This window comes from Phocoena sinus, chromosome 2, assembly GCF_008692025.1.
Source record: "Phocoena sinus isolate mPhoSin1 chromosome 2, mPhoSin1.pri, whole genome shotgun sequence".
NCBI classification, from domain to species: Eukaryota; Metazoa; Chordata; class Mammalia; order Artiodactyla; family Phocoenidae; genus Phocoena; species Phocoena sinus.
This window is the reverse complement of record NC_045764.1, coordinates 149,045,595-149,071,986: the sequence shown is the minus strand read 5'-3', so window position 1 is coordinate 149,071,986 and position 26,392 is coordinate 149,045,595. Positions and strand designations below refer to the sequence as shown.

The 26,392-nt window shown below is 51.5% G+C and overlaps 2 protein-coding genes across 14 annotated transcripts in view; one reads left to right on the top strand and one right to left on the bottom strand.

Annotated features, from left to right (window-relative positions):
• Positions 1-8,111, top strand: part of NUMB (NUMB endocytic adaptor protein) — a 180,478-nt gene extending 172,367 nt beyond the window's left edge. For 4 of the 13 annotated variants that reach the window (XM_032624745.1, XM_032624748.1, XM_032624744.1 and 1 more), the window contains 4 exons: positions 63-356; positions 2,315-2,464; positions 4,681-4,827; positions 5,982-8,111. In XM_032624745.1, the coding sequence (XP_032480636.1) occupies positions 63-356; positions 2,315-2,464; positions 4,681-4,827; positions 5,982-6,697 (1,307 nt within the window). In that variant the 3' untranslated portion in view covers positions 6,698-8,111. The remainder of the gene's footprint in view (positions 1-62; positions 357-2,314; positions 2,465-4,680; positions 4,828-5,981) is intronic. The other 9 variants (XM_032624755.1, XM_032624752.1, XM_032624754.1 and 6 more) reach the window with 4 other exon arrangements.
• A 1,337-nt stretch (positions 8,112-9,448) lies between these two features.
• PAPLN (papilin, proteoglycan like sulfated glycoprotein) overlaps positions 9,449-26,392 on the bottom strand; it is a 33,806-nt gene continuing 16,862 nt past the window's right edge. Inside the window, 15 exon segments of the mRNA XM_032624743.1 lie at positions 9,449-10,531; positions 12,904-13,070; positions 15,391-15,499; positions 15,606-15,733; positions 16,422-16,559; positions 17,192-17,345; positions 17,633-17,757; positions 17,896-17,944; positions 17,947-18,006; positions 18,009-18,028; positions 18,803-19,280; positions 20,267-20,381; positions 20,724-20,844; positions 21,827-22,082; positions 22,250-22,330. Of these exon segments, the coding sequence (XP_032480634.1) occupies positions 10,389-10,531; positions 12,904-13,070; positions 15,391-15,499; positions 15,606-15,733; positions 16,422-16,559; positions 17,192-17,345; positions 17,633-17,757; positions 17,896-17,944; positions 17,947-18,006; positions 18,009-18,028; positions 18,803-19,280; positions 20,267-20,381; positions 20,724-20,844; positions 21,827-22,082; positions 22,250-22,330 (2,144 nt within the window). The 3' untranslated portion in view covers positions 9,449-10,388.

Below are 26,392 nucleotides of genomic sequence, written 5' to 3'. Positions count from 1 at the left end.
CAATATAAGCTCAAATTATTTGAAGACATTGCTAAGGTCCTCTTTCTCTTGACTTTCTTGAGCTGAAACAGATAAGACAGTTGTTGGTTCATCAGTGGCCCCTGGCAACACTGCCCCATCCCCATCCTCTCCCACCTCTCCCACTTCGGATGCTACTGCCTCTCTGGAGATGAACAATCCTCACGCCATCCCACGCCGGCACGCACCAATTGAACAACTTGCTCGCCAAGGCTCTTTCCGAGGATTTCCTGCTCTTAGCCAGAAGATGTCACCCTTTAAACGCCAGCTATCCCTGCGCATCAACGAGTTGCCTTCCACTATGCAGAGGAAGACTGATTTCCCCATAAAAAATGCAGGTAATGCAGCATCCACCTAACTTACTGGGTGCTCTGGCACTGAAGCGTTACCATCACTTCCCGTGGAGTCACTGATCCCATCAAACTAGCCACCCCTCTTTCTGAGGCTGGTTGGTGGTTACATATCTTGTATCATTTCCCATTGGAAGAAAATGGAGATTCATGGAGAGGGATGTGAGTCATTCATTTCTCTTCAACAAATAGGTAACAGAGCCATGATGGGAATTCCCAGCCTGAGCTACAAGGTTTGTGATTTGTCCTGATGAAAGTGTACCTGCTTCCAAACATCAAGGGTCTCAAGTTTCCATTCTTATTCTGCCATTTGGGACCCAGCAGGGAATTAATTTAAAAGGCTTTGGAAACACATCCAGTTAAATAGCATTACTGTCAGATGTACCAGAAGAAATGGATAAGTTCTCAATGTCCTTGTGGCTGGTTGGCTCCATAGGGAGGAAACTCTAAACGGGTCTCCTGTATAAATCTAAGATCTGTTGTTCATCAGAGACAGTGGGATTGCTCACACATATTCATTACCTTTCAGAACTGCCACACAGGCCTTTGTGTGGCCTGTGTACAGCTGAGCCAGCCCTGGTAGCTCTATCCTCATCATAAGATCCGGAGCTAAAGTGTCAGATCTGGTCAGTGCTTTTATTGGGCCCTATTTTACTTCACTTTGAGACATGTTGAGCTGGTGCTCTAACAGAATCTGAGGAAGCTCTGTCTCAATAGGGCACTCCCACTGCTGGTGGTACAAAAGTACAGAGAGTTAAGTTCTTTGATGGATAAAACTCAGCCTAAAGAACAGTTAAATTAGATGGTTACTGAGGGTCTTTTCACCTCTCAACTCCTGTAGAAACTGAAACTCCAGATGCTTCAGGTACCTCATTTTCAGTCTCCCTCTGGAGCAGATGGGGAAAAAAACCGATTATTCTCTTTCCACAGTTGAGCAAACAGAGGTTCAGCACATACAATTAGCTTCCTCTGTGACACAGAAGTATCCCAGTGTCAATTTTTTTGTTTTGTTCTGTTTTGTTTGTTTGTTTATTTTTGGCTGTGTTGGGTCTTCATTGCTGCATGCGGGCTTTCTCTAGTTGCGGCAAGCAGGGGCTACTCTTTGTTGAAGTGCGCAGGCCTGTCATTGTGGTGGCTTCTCTTGTGGCAGAGCATGGGCTCTAGGTGCATGGGCTTCAGTAGTTGTGGTACACGGGTTCAGTAGATGTGGCCCAGGGGCTCTAGAGCGCAGGTTCAGTAGTTGTGGTGCACGGGCTTAGTTGCTCCATGGCATGTGGGATCTTCCCAGACCAGGGCTCGAATCCGTGTCCCCTGCGTTGGCAGGCGGATTCTTAACCACTGCGCCACCAGGGAAGCCCCCTAGAGTCAATATTAAGAACAAAGCCTCTGGAGTCCTGGACCTCAGTTCACTTTTTCATGTTATCACAGCTCATGTACTTGGTACTTTGGAGAAGAATGAGAGTGATCACATTGTCGTAGTTTATTACAGAGAAAAGGACTGAGCACCCACTGGTGCGCCTGACTTTAACCCATTTTTTGACAAGAGTCACTGGAGGGTTGCAGAACTTAACTCAGACCACAGCCTTGGGACCTGGTCGGAAGACAAACAGGTTGATCTTACTGACTGGACATCTTGGCACAAAAAGAGAACAGCAAGTTCTCAACAGTGTCACACAGGAGAGGAAATAAGGAAATCTGGGGATTTGCAAGGGAGGAAGATAGACCCTAGTACAGGAATTGTTATCATTTTATACCTTCTCATGTGAAAAGCCAGTGAATAGTGGTCAGGAAATTTTTTGAAGCCGCTTTTATATCCCCACCTGACAGTTGAGTCTTTTCCTTCCACAAATAAAAGGTTCAGTGTAAAATGCCACCTTGTGTGATACTGTTCTGTTTCAGGATCATTCCATTTTTCTGTCTGGAGCCATCTTCTGTTTGTCTTGCAGTGCCAGAGGTAGAAGGGGAAGCGGAGAGTATCAGCTCCCTGTGCTCACAGATCACCAATGCCTTCAGCACACCCTCCGAGGATCCCTTTTCATCCGCCCCAATGACCAAACCAGTGACAGTGGTGGCACCACAGTCTCCTGCCTTTCAAGGTTGGTGCCCACTTAGCCTGCTCACCTGTTCTCTTTGAAACTAGTTCTTTTATATAAGACACTGCTCACTAACTGTAAGTTGGCATTCTGAGCTTCCCAAGACCTGGTCATACCCACTAATTTCCCTGTTTGATATTATCTCGGAATCGTTAAATTTCCCTATTTGACAGTGTCTTTGTGCTTTGTTCCCCTTCCTGTTTCCTGAGATGTCTGCATTTGTCATTTTGCACGTACCTACCTGTCTTTCATCCCATTCTATCAGGAGCATCTATAGTCCCAACCCACTGCTTTATTTGCTACTTAACTGTTAAGAGTCAGAGTATCCAGCCATTTCTCCAGAAACAGCAGTCATCAGAGTTGGTTCTAGCCTTGTGCTTTCTTTAGCACAGTGGTTCTCAACCTGGGGTGATTTTGACCCCTCAGGGAAAATTCGGTATCCATTATCTGGAGACAGTTTTTGGGTTTCACAATATGGTAGCAGGTGCTTACTGTTGACATCCTGGTAGAGGCCAGGGATGGCAGTAAACATCCTTCAGTGTTGTTTACTGCCACACTGAATAGCCACCCTCACAACAAAGAACAATCTGGCCCAAATTATCAGTGGTGCCAAGACTGGACCCATCTAGTCTCTACCCTGTCACAAGAGGCCCATAAAGAAAAAGGTACTTCAGTTCATTTCATTTTCCATAACAAGTATCCTAAAATTAGCCTTTGTGGCATTGAAGAATTAGTAAAAAGTGGTTGTTTTCAGAGATACTGAATTAATAGTTGGTTTTGACTCAAAGGTCAGCAAAGAGTCTATATAACTTAAATTACAGACTTTTAGAATTTGAGCTCCTGTAATTGATCTTTCTTCATTTCTTTTGGGAGAGAGCTCAGAAAAAGTTTTTCTGTGGAGACGTTTTTTGCCTGCTCTTATTGAAAAGCTACAACATGCTTTTCCTCTAGGAGGAGTCCTCTTTAAAAAAAAAACCCTTAATAGGTCATATGCACCAAGTGGCTTTTCATTTCATCTAACAAATATTTATACTACCAATAATAATAGGCACAATTTATTGGGCACTTAGCACAGTGTCTACCACATACATCATGGTAAGGACATACATTTTTTCATCTCATTTAATCCTCACAACAACCCTTTGAGGTAGGCATCACAGATAAGGAAAATGAGGCTCACAGAGGTTAAGTAAATTGCCCAAATCACACAGCCAGGATTTAAACCCAGGTCTTTCTGAATATACTTCCTGTTACATTCTACTTACTCTATGCCTATTTACAGGGCAGTGGGTATACAAAACTGAATAGAATATAGTCCTTTCCCTGCCTTTAAGGGAATCTCATGTGTGGGATAAGCTAGTCTTTTAGGCAAGCCCTGGGTAAATCATACTAATGCCATAAGCATAGTTGCTGAGTCTTAAAGAGGGACTGATTGGTGTAGGGCAGGAGAAGGTGCCTACTTGTCTGTTCCATATGAAATATAGAGAGCTAGGCTAAGGAATAGAAAGTGATGGAGTAGATGTCTGGAGTAAAGGAGCACGGGTTAGGAGATTTTAGTAAAGGGAGACAGGAAAGAACAGTAGGTGCCTTGAGATACTACAAACATTACTGAGGGGAAAAAAACCTTTAAAAAAGATGAAATTAATTCTGTAGCACATTTAAAAATTATTAAGCATATGAAATACCAAGTTTGCTTTTTCTCATCTGTGATATGGAGGTTTTGAGAGAATTGAGGTGATGCACATAGCTTAGTGCCTAGCACATAATAAGGACTTACTGTATTTAACCATTGTTGTTATTGTTGGCATAATTTGATCTTTTGGAATAGTGGTAGGAGAAGAAAATACTTTATATCATTATGCCGAAGGCTGAGCTGTATCTTAGAATAGACTTTTTCCTGCTTGTAATACAAAGCAGCTCTGTTCAGCTTAATTTGAAATTGTTTTTCTAGTCTTCATTTCCTCTCTCTCCATACACATATTTTCCTAAAAGAGTCATACAACTTTATCAGTACACCCATTTTAATTACATCCTCTAATTCCCTCTTTGCCAAAAGGTTTGTGTATCCATTGCAAATGGCATGGTTATCCCAACACCAACTTTTCTGTTTTATCTGTTCCACCAGTATTGCACATTGGCCTGACTGACCCAGCTCCAAGGGGCCACCTGTACACCTTGCATGAATTTAACTACATTGGTGTTGTCTGCTCCCATTGTAGCTAATGGCACTGACTCAGCCTTCCATGTGCTTGCTGCTAAGCCAGCCCATACTGCTCTAGCACCCGTAGCAATGCCTGTGCGTGAAACCAACCCTTGGGCCTATGCCCCTGATGCTGCTAACAAGGGAATTGCAGCCACACATTCGGGTAAGGTGACCACAGATGATGGTGAGGATTCTGGGATCAGATAAGTGACCCTTGTTCAAAAATCAGCCATGTAGCTGAGTGGGAACCAGGGAGGAGTCCTTTTAGGAAAAGTATGTTCCCTCTTGGAGATAAACTACTACTAAGAAAGGATGGTGTCACAGACATAGAGAACAAACATATGGATACCAAGGGGGCAAGGGGATGAATGGGGAGATAGGGATTGACACATATTTACTACTATGTATAAAGTCGGTAACTAATGAGAACCTACCATATAGCACAGGGAGCTCTACTCAGTGCTCTGTGGTGACCTAAATGGGAAGGAAATCCAAAAAAGAGGGGATACATGTATACGTATGGCTGATTCACTTTGCTGTACAGCAGAAAATGACACAGCACTGTAAAGCAACAGTACTCCAGTTAAAAAAAGAAGGAAAGAAAGGATGGTTCCTTCAGAGAGGAACTAAAGAGGTTAGGTTGATAGCTCTTAGGACTATAGAACCACCCATAGAGCTCCATAATGTCCAGATTCCTGGGCCCCACCTCCAGAGAGCCTATCCCTGGATGCAGATCCTTGGCCATGCCTGTAGGAAGAGACGACTCTGCCTCTTACAATGGCAGGCCTACAAAAAAGGCTGCAAAAAGCACCTTATATTTGCTTTTCTATACTTTCTAGTTTTTCTGTAATGAACATTTAAAAAAAATTTAATAACATTAAAGGCAGTTCACCAGGAAGACAACATATGTCTGGAAGCTAGGAAGGGGCCACAAAGTACGGCACCAAGTCGCTGGTTATTTTCTTTTCATTCTGCTAGAGCAGAAGGTAAATTACCTCGGGCCCTTTAGAGTATGTGCAGGCCACAGCAACAGTGGGGATGGGTTCTGATGCCAGCCAGCAGCCTTGGTTCGATGCAGTTGAGCCATATCTAGCAGCTCCTCAGTGTGGCTGAGGTAGCCACATGGTCTCATGGGTTCTCCCTGTCCTACCACAAAACCTGGTAATAGAGACTTTCCTCCCACCTACCAAAACCACAGAATATCCCACTGGGGGGCTTGTTCTACGTTAGGCTCATTCAAATAGCCAAGATTATCCAGTGAAGAAAGAAGCCCCTAATAATTCTGATTCTCTCCTCTCTTCCTCTTGTTGGTTCCAGGGACCGAGTGGGGTCAATCTTCTGGTGCTGTCTCTCCAGGTCTCTTCCAGGCTGGTCACAGACGCACTCCCTCTGAGGCTGACCGCTGGTTGGAAGAGGTGTCCAAGTGCGTCCGGGCTCAGCAGCCCCAGGCCTCAGCTGCCCCTCTGCAGCCAGTTCTCCAACCTCCTCCACCCAGTGCCATCTCCCAGCCAGCGCCACCTTTCCAAGGAAATGCATTCCTCACCTCTCAGCCTGTGCCAGTGGGTGTGGTCCCACCCCTGCAGCCAGCCTTTGTCCCTGCCCAGTCCTATCCTGTGGCTAACGGGATGACCTATCCAGCCCCTAATGTGCCTGTGGTGGGCATCACTCCCTCCCAGATGGTTGCCAACGTGTTTGGCACTGCAGGCCACCCTCAGGCTGCCCAACCCCATCAGTCTCCCAACCTGGTCAAGCAGCAGACATTCCCTCAGTATGAGACAAGCAGTGCTACTGCCAGTCCCTTCTTTAAGCCTCCTGCTCAGCACCTCAACGGTTCTGCAGCTTTCAATGGTGTAGACGATGGCAGGTTGGCCTCAGGAGACAAGCACACAGAGGTTCCTGCAGGCACCTGCCCAGTGGATCCTTTCGAAGCCCAGTGGGCCGCATTAGAAAGCAAGTCCAAGCAGCGTACTAACCCCTCCCCCACCAACCCTTTCTCCAGTGACTTACAGAAGACTTTTGAAATTGAACTTTAAGCAGTCCTTATGGTTTACGTATTTTGTCTGTACTTAGGCAAGGGCGGAGGGTGGAGGTCAAAGGAGCAAAGGGGACTTTGTGTTCCCAACCAGTACGCTTTTCACTAATCCCAAAGGTCCCCAGGAGCATGTCCAGGCATAGAGTGCTGAAGGGGTGATTGAAAAAAGTGGAGAAAACCATTCCTAGAGAAGAGCTGTCTTGCAGTTAGACTAAAGAATTTAAGGAAATGTTACCCTCTGCCCCCCTCTTCCTCCCTCAGCCCCTCACAAATCTCTGGCAACAGAGAGGCAGAAGTATCTGAACAGGAACCTGTATTCAAAGCACATTTACTGGAATAGAAAACACAACGGGAAGCAAAACGATCTCCCTTTGTTTTTCAGGCCGTTGGGAAACAAAACGATCTCCCTTTGTTTTTCAGGCCATTCACCTGCCTCCTCTCTCAGTACTGGCCTGTCTTAAAGATCAAAAACAGGGTGGCCTGTGCTTGGGCTGGGGACAAGAGGCAGGCCGTGCTGCCAGAATTCCCAGGAGGGCACATCAGGAGCCGCCCAGCAGAGCTATATTTTAGGGGTAAAGTTGAGCTTCCATTTTGAGTAAGAATAAATACTATAAATATATATCAAAAAGCCAAAATCTTTATTTTTATGCATTTAGAATATTTTAAATAGTTCTCACTATTAAAGTTGTATGAGTTGTAAGTAATCTTGCCAAAGGTAAAGGGTTAGCTGTAAGAAATTGTACATAAGATTGATTTATCATTATGCCTATTGAAGTAAAAAGAGGAAGGGTTGGAAGTTGCAGACGGGATCCCTAGCTTACTTGGTATCATTTACTGTAAGTAGCACATTGCAACAACAATCATGCTTATGACCAATATAGTCAACTAGGTTGTAGTTTTAAATAAAGAGTGAGCAGTATTGTCCTGGTTTTAAACCTATAAAGAAATTCTAATGTCATTATTTTAATGGAATCAATCTAAATAGAGAATATGTATTTTCTTCTATATATTGCTGCAGTTTCCTTATGTTAATCCTTTACTTTAACACTAAGGTGACAATGACATAATCATATCCATAGACAGGAACACAGGTTACTGTGTTGGTTTGTCATGTAGGTCTTGGTGGGTTTTGCTTTGTCCTTTAAGTTTTGTTCCCACGAGTTTTGTGGGGATGGAGGTTCTAGTTTTATTAGCACTGCGTGTGCATGTGGGGGTGTGTGTGTCCATCCCTCTCCCTCCCAGTGAGCAGAACATCCCATTTGCCAGTTGCAGCCACTTGACCTCTGGTAACAACGTGAGATCCCATCTCATTTTTACTTTTGAACGTCGGCCTTACAATCAAATGTAAGTTATATATATTTGTACTGATGAAAATTTATAATCTGCTTTAACAGAAATAAATGTTCGTGGTAGAAGCTTTTGGCCATGAAGGGCTATTCTTTCCCCTTTATTAGCAAGTGAGTTTTGGTTCTTTTTGGTCTTGTCCTCTCTCCATTCTACTGCCGCCACAGATTTCTAGGTTGATGGCTAGAAAATCTTTCACTGGGACTAGTATATTCTTAAAATTCATATTTGTATCCACACTTTAGGCTTCAGTTGTTCCTAAGCACATCTCTGATGTCAGATTCTTCTTGCTCAAAGTGCAGACTTCAACCTGGCAGCTGGTTAGAGCTGCAGAACCTCAGCCGGCCCCAGACCTAGTAATCGGAATCTGCGTTTTAACGAGACTCACATTCTGAGAAGTCGGGCTGAGCAGTGATTTCCAACTTTGAATGCGTATTAGAATCATCTGGGAGACTTTAAAATCCTCATGCCTGGCCCATACTCCAGACCAATTAAATCAAAATCTCTGGAGAGCAGAACCCCAGGTTCAGTTTTTTAAAAAGTTCCCAGTATGGAAGAAGGTTGAGAACCAGCGGTCTAGATTGAGTTTTACTCTCACCTCTAACCTTACCCCACTACTCTGTGACTAGTTCCAAGAACTAACCTACCTCAAACTTACCTTCTGAAGTGTGTCACAAATTTGCCAAATACTAGTTTAACTAAAGAACGGGGGAGTCCAAGAAGGTAGCCCTTATTTTCCAGTTTCTACAGCAAAACCAGCCATGATTAGGGAAAGGGATGCACCTCAATATTTTTTTTAAAATGAAAAGAAAAAAAGACCTGTGCCACCACATTTCTTTTGTTGAATGAGAGGTAGACCAAGAAGAGGTATCACTCACCCATGATGCAGCTGTTTGTCTTTTCCAGCTAGTGTGCTGGTAATAAAAAAGTCACCTTTCCCTGTAATGCCTGTCTTTCTTGTGCCCCAGAATAACCTCTGTTACTAGGCCCAGCCAGTCCTCTGGAGGATGTGTAGAAGGTTAAAGTGGAAAGAAACTCGGAAACTCAGTGAAACCAGGCCTCTTGATTTAGCAGCAAGGAATTAAGAGGCTCCAAGAGAGGAAGAATGACCTCTTCCAACTCAAACCATTTCTGAAACCAGTTCCCTGTATTGCATCGCCCTCCACTCCATTGGTCCCCCCCCAGTCCTGCTGGTGCTGTTTTTTATAATAGTGTTTTTGTTTTATTTACTTATTTATTTTTGGCTGAGTCGGATCTTTGTTGCTGCAACACAGGCTTTCTCTAGTTGCAGCGAGCGGGGGCTACTCCTTGTTGCGGTGCGCGGGCTTCTCATTGTGGTGGCTTCTCTTGTCGCGGAGCACGGGCTCTAGGCACACGGGCTTCAGTAGTTGTGGCTCGCGGGCTTAGTTGCTCTGCAGCATGTGGGATCTTCCTGGACCAGGGCTCAGACCCACGTCCCCTGCATTGGCAGGTGGATCCTTAACCACTGCTCCGCCAGGGAAGCCCAACAGTCTGCTTTTTATCTGGCAGCAAGTATTTTGCATCAGACATACTGGCTTGAGGAGGAGAGGCTCCTTGTTGGTCACTGCACCGAACAGGCCCACCTGCTCCCTGCAGGTGTGAGATGATCCTCACGGCTTGGCTTTGCATGTCCACCTCGGGAGGAAGGCTCCAGCCTCTTGATGAAAGGAAGGAGCTTTTCTAGTTCTTTCATACTCAGATAGTGATGCAGTGGCTGCTCTTTCATCCCAAATCCCTATACTGAGCCTTTCATTTACATTCCACTTCGTCGACAGTTTTCACAAACATCATGCTGTTAATGGCCATATGCACAGATGGGATTTGAAGCTGGTTGCTCTACTACCTAGAAGGGCGAGAGAGGCTAGAGCAATGAACCGCTGTTTGGACCCCAGATGAGACCTAGTTCTATCAAAGTATGCTTCCCTGACACAACAGGAGTTAGTGTGCCCGTAGAAGATAGGTATTAACTTTGAGGTCATTACACACCTCCCCACACAGCTTTAAATGAAGTGAGAACCCTGGTGGCTTTCTTTAAAACACAGTGAACTGATCCTGTGTAACAAATTTTAGAGGGAAGTTGTAAAGTGAAGGAGATGCTTCTTCTTGACAACTCAGCAGGCGCTTGTGGTACGTCAGAGAAGCAAACACTGCTGGGACTACAGAGGGAGGCTGCCGCTGGCGCTTAGCTGCTGGAGCAGCTTTGAAGAGGCCAGTGTCCCCGGAGGAGAACTCCCTTTGCCAGCCAGACAGGGGAGACCGAGAGCCTGTCTTCCCTTCTCCCAGCCCTGTGAGTTGTATCCTTGCTGCCAGATGGGCTGAGCAGGAGGCTAGACCCGGGAACAGCTGGCACAGCAGAAGCTGGAGTAGTACTCATTGCCGCAGAGCCGGGCCTGCAGGATCAAATCACAGTTGGCCAGCTCCGGCTGGTCGATGCACTCCCTGCCAGGGTCCCTCGGCACGGTGGCCAGTGCTGCAAGACAGCGGGGGAGAGAGGGTGGTAAGAAAGCTCTGTGTAGGCTGAGAACTCTCCCCTACCATTTCATTTCATTTCATTTCCCTGAAAGGAAAGTGCTGTCACTCTGTAACCTTGTGACACCTGTATGTACAGCTCTGGGAGGGCTCTCAGTTTCCATTGTCACTGGCCTCACTTCAGCATGCAGTTGTCCTCCCATTCTTTTGCAGCTTCCGCCCAGTGCACAGCCCATCACAGACTCCCAAATATTGACTGCCTGGACGATTAAACATGTCTGGAAGTTAACCCCCTGCCCTGACCATTGGGACCCGAAGAGCTGGACGACACTGTTGCAGCCTGTGGATGGGGCAGGAGAGAGAGCAGGGTCAGCCCTAAGCACAATTGAGTCGGCAAAGGCTGTGTTCTCTTTCACTACTGGTTTCCTCCTACCTTAAAAGTTTTGTGCCTTCAATAGCCCCAGCTTAGTCACTTAGTTCCCCATCTTTCCAATTTTTCCACTTCCCCCGGAGACAGCAAAGAGTATTAGGCAAGGTGACAGGAGGACAGGCTGTGAACTGTGGCACTGATACTACATCGAGCACAAAGTGCTGGTTGCCTCCCCCTCTGAATTTACTGGAAGCTTCAGTAGCTTATAAATCCCTGTGAGAGTTTCATCCTCCTGCTTCATCTTAGCACTGAAGTGGCCTTTTCTTTCTGGAAGGGGCTCTTATGACTCAGCTTGGCTTAGGCCTGAGCAACACCTCCCTGAAGTCACCTCACGGGGCTGGGGATGGCCTACTCCATGCCCTCTCCCCTGCTCCCTCCTAAAATACAACTGAAAGACCATACCTAACAAGTGGACGGCTGTATAAAGTAATACCGATAATACAAGAGTACGAACTACTTACGTTTACATAAAGAGCAAGCCATCTATGCCTATTCTTAAAAATCATAACTTTGGTATCAACTTTATCTCAGCCATTGCGGCCCTTGGACCCATCACGGTCAGAGGTAAGGAGATGCTGGGCTTGCTGGTGAAGCATGCTGGTTGCCTGGGCGCCATCATGGCTCTGCCACTTCTAGCCGGGGGTCTCTGGGCAAATTAATATTACTTAAGCTCTCTGTGTCTCAGTTTTCTTATCTGAAGTGGAGACAATAATAGCACCTGGGGCACATAGTAACCATGGCTAGAATGTGCGCATGTAACTGTTTTGCCCCATAGCATTCCCACTCAGTTAGAGAAGTGTGAGTGACCGCCCCCCGCTATGTTTTAACCCTACAATATTTTCTGTTTCTCACCCTAAACTTTTAGGCAAAAAGCTTGAGAGGTCTTCACAGTAGAAGTATGTCCCTTACACCAGAGTGTGACTAGCTCAAGGCCCCCCACCCTGATTCGAACACTGCAGTTCCAACATGCCACCAAACCACGAATAGGGCACAGTGAGACAGCCTCAAGCAGTGAAATGCTACAAAAAGCTTACATGGGTGACAGCAGATAACATGCAGCCTAATCGATGGAACGAACACTGTTAAAGGAGGGAGGGAGATAGCTTCTCATCAAGAAAGGTCCCCCCCCGCCGCCCACACACAAAAAAAGTAAGATTAGCAACGCTCATCTAACGGGGCGGGAGAAAGGCAGCTGGACTGAGGCCATAGTGTCCTATCCAGGAAGGCAGTCACGTCACACCACATCAGGAGCCCCACCAAACTTCAGCATCAACCAGATTTCTGATTACAATTTAGCTTCCCAGGTAGACATGTCTATAGCTAATCACAAACATGCCCATCTGGATCCTCCTAACAGCTCTCCTTCTCTCATAAATCTGCCTTCTGGCCCTGTCTCAAGTCTCGTAAGTTTGGTAAATACACAGACAAGGATCTATTTGCTGGGCAGGACAGAGGTGAAAAGTGGCCCCTACAGGACAGTGCTTTGGCCAAGGCAACACCTTCACGCAGGCACGTACTCCATCACTGAGTCTCTGAGCACCTGGTGACGCCGAGCACTGCGCTGGGCCCTGGGACGTGTGCGTCCCAGTCGCTGTCTGAAGGAGCTCAGACTGGAAGCCCACTGTCAGTCCTGCTCACTAAGCAACATCTCTACCAGACTTCAACCTTTAGCCTGGCCAATTCCAGCCTCAGCCCCACAGACTGGAGGTAGCCAGGCCTGACCATCCAGGCTGACCAGCACGGAAAGGCCCTGGCAGTTCTCTCCCAGGCTGTTTCAAGCCCCATGATAAGTGGCCTGCTCCAAGTCACACTACCAGGAACTGGCAAGGTGAGGCGGGATTTGGAGTTGAATCCCCTGGACTGCAGAGCCTACCCCCTCCGCATTCTGCAGCAGGCAGCCAGCTCTCAAGGACAAGCAGATGCCTGGGGTAGGCCTTCCTTACCTGGCGGGACCACCTTCACCTCGGTGCTGCGGCTGACCGCCTGGCTTCCACGGTAGGCGCTGCATGTGTAGGAGCCCTCGTCCCTGGCCTGCAGGTTGTGGATCAGCAGTGTGCCATCCGGGGACTGGTGGACACGGTGGCCATCGGCCCGCACCGGCAGCCCATTCCTAGGGGGGAGAGGACGCTGGGAGAGCTGTCCAGGCCCTCATTTTCAGGCCCTGGGAAGCTGTGCCAGCCCTCCCGGGGGCCAGGGGGAGGTGGTGATCCAAGGCCACTCCAGAGCCGACGACTCCCTCTTTGCGGCCCCTCACCTTAAGGAAGGGATGGGTCTGGTACCAAGATGATAGACCAGCAACGCCGAAGCAAAATACCTCGGAAGTGAGGTGGGCTCACACCAGCTGATCTAAGTGACTGCAGATCTGCCCCTTATCCCCACAGGAGTCTCTCTCTCCCTCTTCGTCCACAGAGGTCCTCTAAGCAGCAGGATGAAGGACACGAGCATCCTGCCTCCAGCGAGGTGGGGCGGGGTGCAGGTGGTAGGGGAGCCTTCCCTAAGGAGGACAGCTGGCTGAGGCCTGACCTGAGGGTGAGGAGGAGCGGCTGGCTGACAGGAGGACATGGGGACTCGGGGGTTTGAAGGAAGGCCATGGCCGCAGTGAGGAGAGTGGGCGTGGGAGGAAGTGCACACGACTCCGGTCAGGAGTCCGGACCAGATCCTGGGGGTAAGCGAGGGGTGTGAGCTGAGCAGGACTGACAACGCCACGTGTGCTTGGAAAAAGGATCACCAACCGCAGCGTGGGGCAGGGACAAGCCCGAGGGCAGAGGCCAGGTGAGTGGCTGCCGCAGGTGTGCACACAGGTTGACGAGACAGTAAAGCAAAAGGACCTGGGTGAGGGTCAGAGGTGGGAGGTGGGGGAGAAGAAGAGATCAAGGGTAGCAGGTTCCTAGCTTGGTTACTGGGCAGTGTGGTGCCCCTCCACCGTGGGGAGATCCAGGGCAGGATGAGGAGTGAACGGTGAGGTTATTTTCCCCTATTTCGCATTTCGGGTGCTCTGAGACACCAGGAGCCATCAGGTTTGAGGTCTGGACCCAGGTAGTGTCTCAGCACTGATGGTCCTGGAAACTTCATGTCTACAGGGCTACCCAAGGTGAAGTTAGAGAAAAGCCGAGGACCGAGGACCAAGGACAGACCTCAAGGTACACCAGCCTCTCAGAGAGAGGGATGTGATGAGCGGGCCTGGAAAACAGAAGCTGAAGCCGGAGAAGCAGGAAGGAGACTGCAGGTCATGTGAGACTGAGTCTGTTCAAGGACTGAGCAACAGGGAGGTACTGGTGACCTCGGTCAGGGCAGTGTCCCTGGCATGGGGGTGCGGGGGTGGAGGAGAGGCCCCGGGCCAAGGGCTGAGCTGCCAGCAGGGAGGTGAGCAGACCAAGATAATGTGAACAGCCGTGCATGAAGGGGACGCGATATAGGACCCCACTGCAGGGAAACACTGGGTCAGAGGAGGGTGTGTTTATGTTTGTTTGTGTTGAAGAGGGGTGTCCTGAGCATGTTTGCTGCTGGGAAGATCCAGGCCTGATAGGATAATCACAGCCACAGCTGAGCAGGGCAGGGCCGGCTGAGGGCACCAGCTGAGAAGCCTGCAGAGGCTCCCACCACCTTCCCTGGCATCAAGGCCACAGAGAGGCAGCCGACCTCCGTGCCCCTCACCGTTCTTGCCAGTGTGCAGGCCCATTCCCATCCTGGCATCATCGCTGCAATATTCACCCTTGAGGCTTGACCAAGAACATCCTTCCCTTCATCCATTCTCCCAGAGAGGAGACAGCCTCACCCCACTGTGCACACACGCACTTAGGGCAAACCTCTGGAGCCTGGGGGACACTGGGCCATCTCCTGCCTGGGAGTTTTTGGGGGGCTCAGATTACCCCAGGATCCCCAGAGCCTAGCCTAGTGCTGACATACTGCAAGGAGGAAGTGGGCAAAAAACCGCTGAATGAATAAAAGACCAACAGATTTGGGGTAAAAACCACTGAAGTCCTCAAAGCTGTGTGCAGCCCAGCGCTTCTCAATGCCAGTGGAGATTCTGTCACCCAGGAGACACTTGGCAACATCTGGAGACTTTCTATTGCCATGACTTGGGAGGGAGTGCCACTGGCATCTGGCAGGTAGATGGCCTGGACGCTGCTAGACGTCCTCCAGTGCACCCCAACAGACGAACGTGTCAGCCCAAAATCTCAATAGTGCCGAGGTTGAGAAACCCGGGGTAGCCCGACCAACAGAAAAGAGCAGTCCCAGGGGGCTTCCGGGTGTCGGTATGAGGGCGCTGTGGCCCCTTCCCTGACACCAGGCCGGGAGGCGGGAGTGGAAGAATAAGGGGAGGGGGCAGTGGTGACCGCAGCATCCCGCAGGAAGGTGCACCCCCTCTGGGCTGTACCACCTCAGGTACGACAGCCCGAGGGCCAGGCCTGCCTGGAGCAGAGCCTTACCTGGACCATCTGATGTTCACGCTTTCGCCCGCCACCACACACAGCAGCCTGGCCGTGTCACCTTCTGGCACCATCACCGTAGAGGGCAGCCCTGTGATTGTCAGCTCCCCTGGGCCCAAGGAGGGGGCACTGTCAGCCACCACGCCCATCCTGGCCCACCTGACCTCAGAGGCCACCGGCCACACTCACCCTCCCGCCCGGGACTGCCGCCTTACCCAGAACTCTGAGCTGGACCCAGCGCTGGTCTCGATCCTGCCCGTTGACTGCAACACAGGTATAGAAGCCTCCATCTTCCACAGCCACGCGGCTGATGACCAGGGAGCCGTCGGACTGCAGCTGGTGTCTGGGGGCCAAGCACAATCAGGTGTCCCCACCCCAAGGTGCCCGGCAGGGGGCAGGAGGGGCAGGATCTTCCCTCCCCTGGTGAGAGGCTGAGCAGCACCTGCTGTCACTGGGATCTGACCAAGGGCCAGTAGGCCTCTGGCCCTCAGGCCCTCCAGCTGCTGGCACTCTCCTTAAAGATGCCTGACTTTAGAGCCTGAATAAACAAGTTTTCTGATACAAAATAATTCTGGTTTGGGTTTCTAGTTTTTGCTACACTTGTTTACTAGGCTCAGTTCTGGTTCTACCACTTAGGAGCTGTGTGGTGTTCAGCTTGTGCATGTCAAATGGGGATAAAATAGCACCCACCTATTTGGTCTCCTCTGCAGGTCATACGGAGGAGAAAAGCCTCACCTCCGAACGGGCCCAATAAACGTGAGCCCTTGGGACTACAGCCAGAAGTGTGTCCGCCTCTGTTTCCTCGCTCAGCTGTCACCTCTGTTAGCAGGCCCTTACTTCTGTCCGCTAACCACAGTCCAGAAAGGCCCAGAGACCCAAATGCAGTCTGCCCGAGGAGCCCGACGCCACAGCTCCAACCCTCAAGGGGCCCTGGGGTCCTGCTCAGGACCAGGGGGCACCTGCAGCTCCCTCCCCCAGTGGGGGTGCGGCTGGAGGCCGGCCAGGAGGGAGGGGAAAGGAGCTGAACGAACCTGGGAGAAGAGAGGGGCTGCCCATCTCTCTGCCACTCGACGCTTGTGGGTGGGAAGCCCTCGGCACGACAGGTCAGCCGGATCTGCTGGCCTGGATGGGCGTCCACCACCCCAGGCTGGTGCCGGTCCAGATGCAGCCTGCAGAGCAAGCACCCCACGGCCGTGAGGGGGTTCTTGCCGCTGCCTCTCCCCCACTCCCACCCACGTCAGGGGACGGGACCTCCGCACAGTCTCGTGGGCCCCTTCCCCCTCTCCAGCCAGATTCCACTTCCCAACATCACCCCTTTGTTCTGGTTGGGACATCTTGGACCAGGTCTAAAAGACACCTGTGGCTTATCTCACCTCCCCACCCAGAACCTCCGACTGTCCCCTGCCCGACCAACCTGCGCGTCTGCCTCCAGGTCCTTGACTTGGGCACCCCCAGCTCTCTGCGTCCCCTCCGTAAACTGCCCTTCTTCAAGGCCTTCTCAGGCCCTCTAGCTGCCGGTGTCCTCCCCTCCCTCGGCTCCTGAGGCCTGGGCCAGGCCCCGGCTCCATTCCCCACGACTCAGGGTAGTGGGCGGGGTCCCCTTCCTCCTCCAGAAGCTGAGCTCCGGGAACCATGCTTCCCCAGCCCTCCCCTCACAGAGCCCTGAGCAGGTACCAGCAAGCCTGCTCACAGCACACGCTGGCCTGGGACCACTCACCCTCCCCCTGCTCTCCCCGAGACCTCCCCTAACCCCGGCCTCAGTGGGGCAGACCAAGAGCAGGACAGCACTGCACACTGTTACCTGCTCGTGGGCCATGGGTGTGAGGAGGAGACGGCCCCCCGGCCCCCAGAACCGCCCCCTAGGCTGGGGTCCCGAGGATTGTGGCCCTGGGCTGGGTCCCTGGCCTGAGGGAAGTGCCTTGGTTCAGCCTCAGGAATCACGGCCACATCACCCCCTGTCATGAGGCAAGGAGAAGCAAGGGGTGAGCTGTGGGGAGAAGGGCGTGGAAGGAAGGGTGGGCCATGGGGCCTGCAGGGAACCAATGGAGAAATGAGGGCCACGAGGGGCAACACATCCGCCCCAGCCCAGCTGGAGCGTGTGGTCCCTGCCACCAGGAGGCCTTACTTAGCCCAAGGAAACACTAGTCCTCCAGTGTCGAGGCCCCCCGGCCCAGGCCCTCCCGGCCAGTACCCCACCCCGGGGCCCGTGAGGACCCACTGCGGGGGGGGTGGGGACAGAGACCTGTGATGCGAAGCTGGATCTTCTGAGAGTCACGGTCTGGCCTGGTGCTTCCACAGCTGTAGGTGCCAGTATCCTCTGCCCGCAGGGGGCTGATGACCAGGGAGCCATCGGGCTGCAGCTGGTGCCTGAATGAAGAGAGGGCGCTTGAGCTCTGGGCTCCTGAGGCAACAATGAGCCTGGCTCCTATAAGAGGCGCCGTCGCCTCACACACACTCACCCCCCGTCCCAGGAGATCAGAGGGGCTGTGCAGGCTGCACACACACCTGTCAGAGGAGATAGGCCGCCCGTCTTTCTGCCACCTGGCGGGGTCCAGGGAGCTGTCATCTGGCAGAAGAGCCGCACCAGCTGCCCCAGGGCCACCTGTACCAGGGAAGCTCTGAGCCTGCCAGGGTGATCCTGGAAAGGTGGGAGGGAGGGTCTGCATGAGTGCCGAGACCAGGGACTTCACCACACAGAAAGCTTGGTGCCCATCCCATCCTGGGCACCGGTGGGGCCAGAGGGTCCCAGGGGAAGCCAAGCTCCAGAAGCCCGAGGACTCAGGAATCCGCCCTCCCCGACCCCTCAATATCCCCAGGCATTGCTACCTCAACCTGTTCCTGCAAGAGCACAGAATAGGCACAGAGCCCAGGGAATGGAGAGGCTGGGACAGAAGCAACATCAGGTTCCCATGGGGAGCTAAACACATGCCTGATCCCTTTGGAATTCAAAGTTTTATTTATTTTGCTTTTAATCTTCCCAAATCTCATTAATATGACAGTCACAAGACTAACAACAAATGAGACCCACATTAAACCTATGAGATCACATCATCATTTTACAGGTCAAGAAACTGAGGCTTCGAGAATTTGGATGACTTACCAAAGGTCATTGAAGCTTATAACCTAGGCCTCAACTAGACAGGCCCTGGGCTATACCGGCAAGATCTGCTGGAGAGTCTAGGCAGCACCATCCACCGATTGCCTGACCCTAAGCAAGTCTCATATCTCCAAAGCCTGAGCTTCCCCATCTGTAGAATGATGGTAGCAAGGCCCTCCAGTCTGGGCTGTTTGGAAGATTCCAGGTTAGGGATGGAGGGGGGCCCAGCTGACCTCAGGGTTTTAGCTCCAAAAGGCTCAGCCCTTGGGCCTGGGTCCCTAATCCCCCATCCCACCTGGGGAAGGTGGGCCTCACCTGTAGGAGGAGCTGTGGGAAGGTGGCACTGGTGGTCCTGCGTCTCTGTCCAGTCCAGCGGCACTGGGCCCAACCTCCTGGCCCTGGGGCCCTTCTCCAAAGGCCTGTCTGTGGTCCACGGCCCCCGGCCCAGGCTCTTGATCTTGCCACCAGAGGCCACCGGAAGGCAAGGGCTTTCTCTGGACAACAGGCCCCGTCCCGTGCCGGCTGGCCTCCTGCTGGTCCCCAGGAGCGCTGCCGCCACTGTCTTTATGGGTGCTTTGGCCAGAGGCCCCGGGGTCATGTCGGCGGGGCCCATGTTGGGGTCCCCGGCAGCTGCTCACACACTCCTCCTCTGAGGCAAAGTTATTGGCGTTGCCATGGCAGCCACCATACCAGAAACGGTTACACTGGCCCACGGAGGCGATGAAGTACCAGCGGGCGGCCCAGTCCGTGCAGGAGCCATGGGCGCTGGGCAGTAGGCACCGCACAGGGTACACTGAGGGGGCAGGGAGGACGCAGGTCACCGAGACCCAGTAATGAAGCTGCAAACGCTGCCCAGGACGTAGGAGTGAGGCCCTTCCCAGGGTATGGAGCACATCTACACTGGGCCCCTGACCAGCCCTGGGGACAGTCTGTTCACTGCCCAGACCTGCCCTGGGCTGGGAACCCAGCAGCCTCCACAATCATCCCCGTCCACCTCCACCCCCAGAACTAGAGCCGTCCAAAGGTCAGGGCCATGAGCTCCCTGGACAGGCTCCCTCGTGCTCTTTCCCACCTGACCCAGGCGCACACAGAGCAACCCCAGGGCCAAACCTTGCTGTACTTAGCTCACAATGAGGACCCAGCCCTGAGCCCCCAAAGGCCTGTGAAGATGCCCAGTGAGGGGCCCACCCTTGTTCCCAGGGCCCTTCACCAGCTCTGAACCTTCTCCAGTCCCCAGCCTGCCCATAATAATCACCCTCCTCCCAGGCACAGCCTGCTCCCTCTCCGCATTCAGATGTGACCACGCTGGCCCCTGCTTAAAGCCCATCCAGGTGCCCAGCTCCCTGCAGACTCAGCCCACCAGCCCACCTAGCTTCCAACGTCCCTGTGATGGTCCCTGGCGCTCCACCCATGCACCCGCCTCACAGCCCTCCTTCCAGGACTCATCCCAGGCAGGGTGGGGACACCCCGTCCATCCCAGCGCTGACCTCCCTGTCTCTGGAGGGGGCTGAGCCCCGGGGGCAGTACAGCCTTCCTTCTCTGTGGAGTCCCCACCCAACGCCCTCAAGCAACCAGGCGGCGACAAGTGCAAACTGTTGGACACGGTAATAATCTTGCACTGTTCTCTGGCCCGGCACCTAGTAGGTGATCAGTAAGTATTTGTGGAAGAAAAGAGCAATAACCAAGGCAGTAGGAAGGTTCTCGGCTCTGGGTGGGGTGGCGAGCACAGTGGGACCAGAGCCTACCCACCAGGAAGGACAAGAAGGGGCATCCACTCACTGTAGCTGGGCTGGCCCACACAGCCTTCCCCAAGAGGGCCCACCGCAGAGGCCATGTTGTCGTAGCAACAGCCGAACTGGGAGCCCCGGCACTCACTGGGCTCATTCTGCTGGGCCTGGGGAGGAAGCCCAAGGTTGGGAAGTTGGAAGTAAGTCTGGCTCTTGGCGGGAACTCCAGGCTGCCAGGCAGAGGATGGCAGGAAGAGGGACAGAACTGTGAACGCGCGGAGCATAACCCCAGCCCTGGGGGCAGACCAGAGGCCAGGAGAATGTTGGCTGACCCCCCCAGCTCCAGCCCAGGCCTGTCGCTGAAGCCCTATGCCCTCCAGAGGATGGTCCAGTCCAGCCGGCTTCAGGGACCTCCTTTCTGCAAGGCTAAAGCTGCAGAGCCTGGGTCGCAGTGGCACTGGGCAGGCTCGGGGGCTGGACTCCTGCCCCTCACGTGACCAGACACTTACCGTGGAAGCCACCTCTCTCGACTGTGGCCTGCTCCCGGTGTTGCTGCGTCCATAAGAGCTCGCACAGCCAGCCTGATGGGGCCCCTCGGCCACAGACACCCCGTCAGGACAGCACCCGAACCTAGACAGACATCACACGCCCTCCCCTCACCACCCAGCCCTGACCCCCACCCCTACCAGGGACCCTGAGCTTCCTGCATCCCAGGATCCAGGCTCTGAGGCTCCCTGAGCCAGGGGCTGACCGGGTGAAGATCCACGTGGGAGACGGGTTTGTGAACCCCAGTCTCTGCCATGTCCACTGACTGCTTAGAGGCTCCCAGTGAGGGCAACAGGAAAACAATACGCAGAGCTGAACCCTTAATAATTGAGACATCTTCAACTCACACAGCCCACCACAAAACCAAGGAGGGGGAAATGCACCTGAACCTGCCCAAACACCAGGTTCCCAGGGAGTTTTTACAAAATGTCAGCAGTTGGGCAATGGGGCAGAAGAGGGTGTCAGAGGAGCCCACCACTTATTTCACCTCCACCAACCAGGAGTTGGGAAGGAAGGTGAAAGAAGGAACGTATCAAAGCACCTTCTATGTGCCAGGCACCATGTGATTCGTTTCAGCCTCACAGGAACCCCAGTCAGTAGCTGTCATTGTTCCCAATTCTCAGCAGAGGAGGCCAAGATCAAAGAGGTTAATAACTTGCCCCAAGTCACCCAGCACGCAGCTGGTAAGTGGCTGAGCTGCGAATCACCCCCAGGCTGCTGGGTGCCGAATCTCAGCCCTTAGCACCACAGCCCCTGAGGGACTGGGGGCCTGGTTTGGATCGGAGAGCTAGAATCATAGCCCACTTGCCTTCCCAGAGCCTCACGCTACATCTCAACAGGCTGACTTCTGCAGAGAAAGCAGGGGGTTTTGCCCACAGCCGGCACGTTAAGGAGCTCAGCGAGAGGAAGCCAAGCCCTCGGTTTTGCGCTACCAGGGCAGCTCAGCCTGGAGCTCTGCTAAGCCACCCCATGCCCTCTCCGAGCAGAGACACTGCCCATGCATCAGACACACCCCCTGAACACACACCTTCCCTCTTAGACCTGGGGAGAAGGAAGAGGCACCCACCTGCTCTGCTGACATGAGGCCCCCGGGCAGCCTTGCCACTGCGGCCCAAGAGACACAGTGTGGCCATCGGGGCAGCACCCATGGGGGCTGTGTCTGCAGTCACGGGGCCCCAAGCCAGACCGCAGGGGCTGCCGGTGTGAGGAATGCCGCAGAGGTGGGGCTGGGCCCGGGGCTGGCAGGTGTGGGCTCTGGTCGCCTCTGGGGTTACCCCGAGCTGAGGGTTGCTCCTGGGGTGCCCACCACTGGTCTCTGAAATCTAGAGAGAAGAGGAAGCAAAGGTCATGTGATGTCTCCACCTGGCTCCTCACCCTCCATCTGTGTCCGCATCAGACCCACCTCTCCCCATCCCCCCAAACCACCTGCTGCCACCCTCAACCTCCACCTCAAGGGCCCGGGGCTGGGGCCTTCCACTGAGCTTCTCACCTGAGGCGGGGGCCTCCCGTGGGCCCAGAGACATCCACGGGTCCCTGGGGCTGGTGTGCATGTCCTGCATGCTGGGGACTTCTGCAGGGAGCCGGGGCAGTCAGAGTGCAGAGGGAAGGTCACCCCCACCAACATCTGCTCCCACCCCACTACTCAGGCAGGACCTGGGGAACCCAGGACAGTAGAAGGAAAAAGGAGCAGACTTGTGTTTTTATAAACACCCTTCCCAGGTTTCATGAGAGTCTTTGATTGCATAGAAAATGCTCATGTTACGTGTTCAGCAAAAGGAAAAGCCACATGTAAAATTAGCGTTTATGTTTGATCCCAATGACATAAAACAAAAAATGATACAGAAACATTTTTAATTGGACTGATGAAAAGATAAACAATCCAGTTTTAAAATGGGCAAGGAACTTGAACATATGCTCCTCCAAAGAAGACACGCAGATGGCCAACAAGCACATGAAAAGATGCTCTACATCATCAGTCATTAAGGAAACGCAAATCAGAGCCATAAGGAGACACCACTTCGTATGCACTAGGATGACTCTAATCAAAAAAGACTGAAATAACAAGTGTCGGCGAGGATGCGGACAAACTGGAAACCCATGCACTGTTGGTGGGAATGTAAAATGGTGCAACACTGTGGAAACAGCCTGGCAGTTCCTCACAAAGTTAAACGGAGTTACCATAGAGCCCAGCAATTCCCCTTCTAAATATATACCCAAGGGAACTGAATATACACACCCACACAGAAACTCCTACATGAATATGTTCATAGCAGCATTATTCATTATGGCCAAAGGGTGAAAACAACCCAAATAACCATCAACAGACACATGGATAAACAAATCGGGTACATCCATATAACTGAATACGATTTATCCGTAACAAGGAATGAAGTGCTGATGTATGCCACAACTTGGATGAACCTCAAAACATTCCGCTAAGTGAAAGAAGCCAGATGCAAAAGGTCTGCTCTTCCTTTTATCTGATATTATCTAGAATTGGCAAATCCATAGAGACAGAGAGCAGGTCAGGTGACCAGGGAAGGGGACTAGGGTTAATGGGGAGTGATTACTTGATGGTACAGAGTGTTTATATGGGGTGATGAAAATTTTTGAACCTAGAGAGTTGGTCGTTGTTACAACATTGTGAACACAACAAATAAGAGCACACTGTCTACTTGGACTTCCCTGGTGGCGCAGTGGTTAAGAATCCGCCTGCCAATGCAGGGGACACGGGTTCGAGCCCTGGTCAGGGAAGATCCCACATGCCGCGGAGCAACTAAGCCCGTGCGCCACAACTACTGAGCCTGCGTGCCTAGAGCCCGTGCTCCGCAACAAGAGAAGCCACCGCGGTGAGAAGCCCGCGCACCACAACGAAGAGTAGCCCCGCTCGCCTCAACTAGAGAAAGCCCACGTGCAGCAACGAAGACCCAGTGCAGCCAAAAATAAATAAATAAAAACAGCACACTGTATACTTTAAAGTGGTTAACTGTGTTGATTTTCACGTCAATTTAAAAAAATCCATATTAAAAACAACTGGATTAATAGATGAAGGGATAGAGAGTAGATGATGAAAAAGTAATTACAACAAAATATTAATTGTGAACTTGATGGTGGGCGCGTGGCCGGCCGCTCACCACACAGCTCTTCAACTTTCCTGTGTGATCCAAATTTCTCATCGTCTCTTGTCCAGCTTAGTAAACTTACTAAAACCCACAAACTGTACCATTAGCATGGGTGAATTTTACGCTGTATGATGTTTAACCACCTCAATATTAAGTTCTTAAAAAGATTTTCATCACAAAATATTAGAGAAAAAATGCAAAAGGCTGAGTAGATAAAATTAGGATAATAGGAATTTAAAAAAATGATACCCAAAAGAATACTAGCAGGACACCCCCAAAATGCTCACAGTGACTGTGAAACAGACTCACAGAGAACAGATTTGTGGCTGCCAAGGGGGAGCGGTGTGGGGGAGGGATAGATGGGGAGTTTGGGATTAGCAGGTGCAAACTATTTCATAGAGGATGGATAAACGACAAGGTCCTACTGTATAGCACAGGGAACTATATACAACATCCTGAGATAAACCATAATGGAAAACAACATATGTACTTATACACATACATATATATATAAAACTGGGGACTTCCCTGCTGGTCTAGTGGTAAAGAACCCGCCTTACAATGCAGGGGATGCGGTTTTGATCCCTGGTCAGGGAACTGGGATCCCACATGCCACGGGGCAACTAAGCCTGAGTGCCACAACTACTGAGCTCGTGCGCCTCAACTAGAGCCTGCGTGCCACAAGCCACAGAGCCCATGCACTCTGGAACCCACGCCACAACTAGAGAAGCCCAGGCGCTGCAACGAAAGATCCCGCATGACTCAATGAAGATCCCGCGTGCCGCAACTAAGAACCAACACAGCCAAAAATAAATTTAAAAAAATAATGATAATCTTTCAAAAAATAAAACTGAATCACTTTGCTGTACAGCAGAAACTAACACAACATCATAAATCAACTATACTTGAATAAATTAAAAAAACAAAACCACCAAAATGCTCACAGTGAAAGTTTCTGAGTGCTTTGTGTGTGTGTGTGTTTTGTGAGGCAGAGGTGCAGGGGGTCCCCTCCTTCTATTTGTTAGTTTTTCAAATTTTCCACAATAAACATTACTACCTAGTGGAACAAAGTTATAAAAAATAAAATAAGTGAAAATCCCATTCTCGCATGGACATCTTGCCAGTCTCCAGGGAATATTTAAAAAATAATGATTTAGGGTTGGAAGATTCCAGTAGAGAAGAGGTAAAATCTTTGTTTTCATTTTATCACCTACCCAACCTGGGCCAAAACCTCGGACAAGGCTGATTCCAGTTCTCTCCCCTGTTCTGGTCTCCTACGCACATTCGGCCCTGCGTTCACAGTCCCCAGCCAGCCTTGGAATTCCTGCTATCTCTCCGTTGCCTGAAAGGCACCTTTCTGCCAAGCCCACCCTGCCTCTGGCTTCCCCTCCTGTGACTCTTCTCTGCCACCTTTTCAGGCTTAACTTGGAGTCCGGGGCCCCTCCCCACACCCACACCCGCAGGGGATGAGGCTCTGCCGGGCCAGCGCAGGCTCCTCCACTCCCATCATTCTCTCTAAGAGCCTGGATTTCTGCACCTGCTCCCCACCTGGCTCCTACTTCTCAACTCTCTCCACTTTGGCCTGACACTCAGGCAGGTGCCAAATCTGTCCTAAACATCTTTCATGGCGTCACTCTAGCTCCAAAACTTTCAGTGGCTCCCCTGGGCCTATTAGACAAATTTAATCAGTAGCCAGAGGCCTGAGGCCCTCAGCATCACCCCAGCCCGAAGAGCACCCTCCCTGGACAGACCTGTCATCACCCCCATATCCTGTGCCGAGGGCCGGTCCTGGGCCCCTACTGGTCTCGCAGTTACTGAGCACTTGAAATGTGGCTTGAGGGACTGAGAAACCGAGTTTTAAATTTTACCGAACTAGAATTATTTTTAAATTTAAACACTGACACTTGATTCATTTATTGAAAAACCTTCAGTATGTCTGGAACAACTTGGGGATGTGAATCTGCTTTTTCAACTGTACGTTTCATGACATCTAAATCGAGATCGACTACACCAGTGAAATTTTAGCACTGTGGGTTCAATCCCTGGTCGGGGAACCAGGATCCCACATGCCGCAGGGCAGCTGGGCCTGTGCGCCACAACCACTGAGCTTGCGTGCCTCAACTAGAGAGCCTGCATGCTGCAAACTACAGAGCCCACACGCCCTGGAGCCCACGCGCCACAACTAGAGAAGAGAAAACCCGCGCACCACAACTAGAGAGAAGCCTGCACACCGCAAGATCCCACGTGCCTCAGTGAAGATCCCGCATGCCCCACCTAAGACCTGCTGCAGCCAAAAATAATATATAAAATAAATAACTCTTAAAAATAATAAATAAAATGTGGTTCTTAGAAAATTTTAAATGACATGTGGGGCTTGCCTTCTATTTCTATTGGCGAGCACTGCTCAAGAGTCTAGAAAAGACGGGGAAGCAGAGCTGTCCGGTGTGTCCGCTCAGAAGCCCACCCCTCAGGGGCCGCCTCTTTGCACCCTCGGCCCCTCCTCCCGGGCA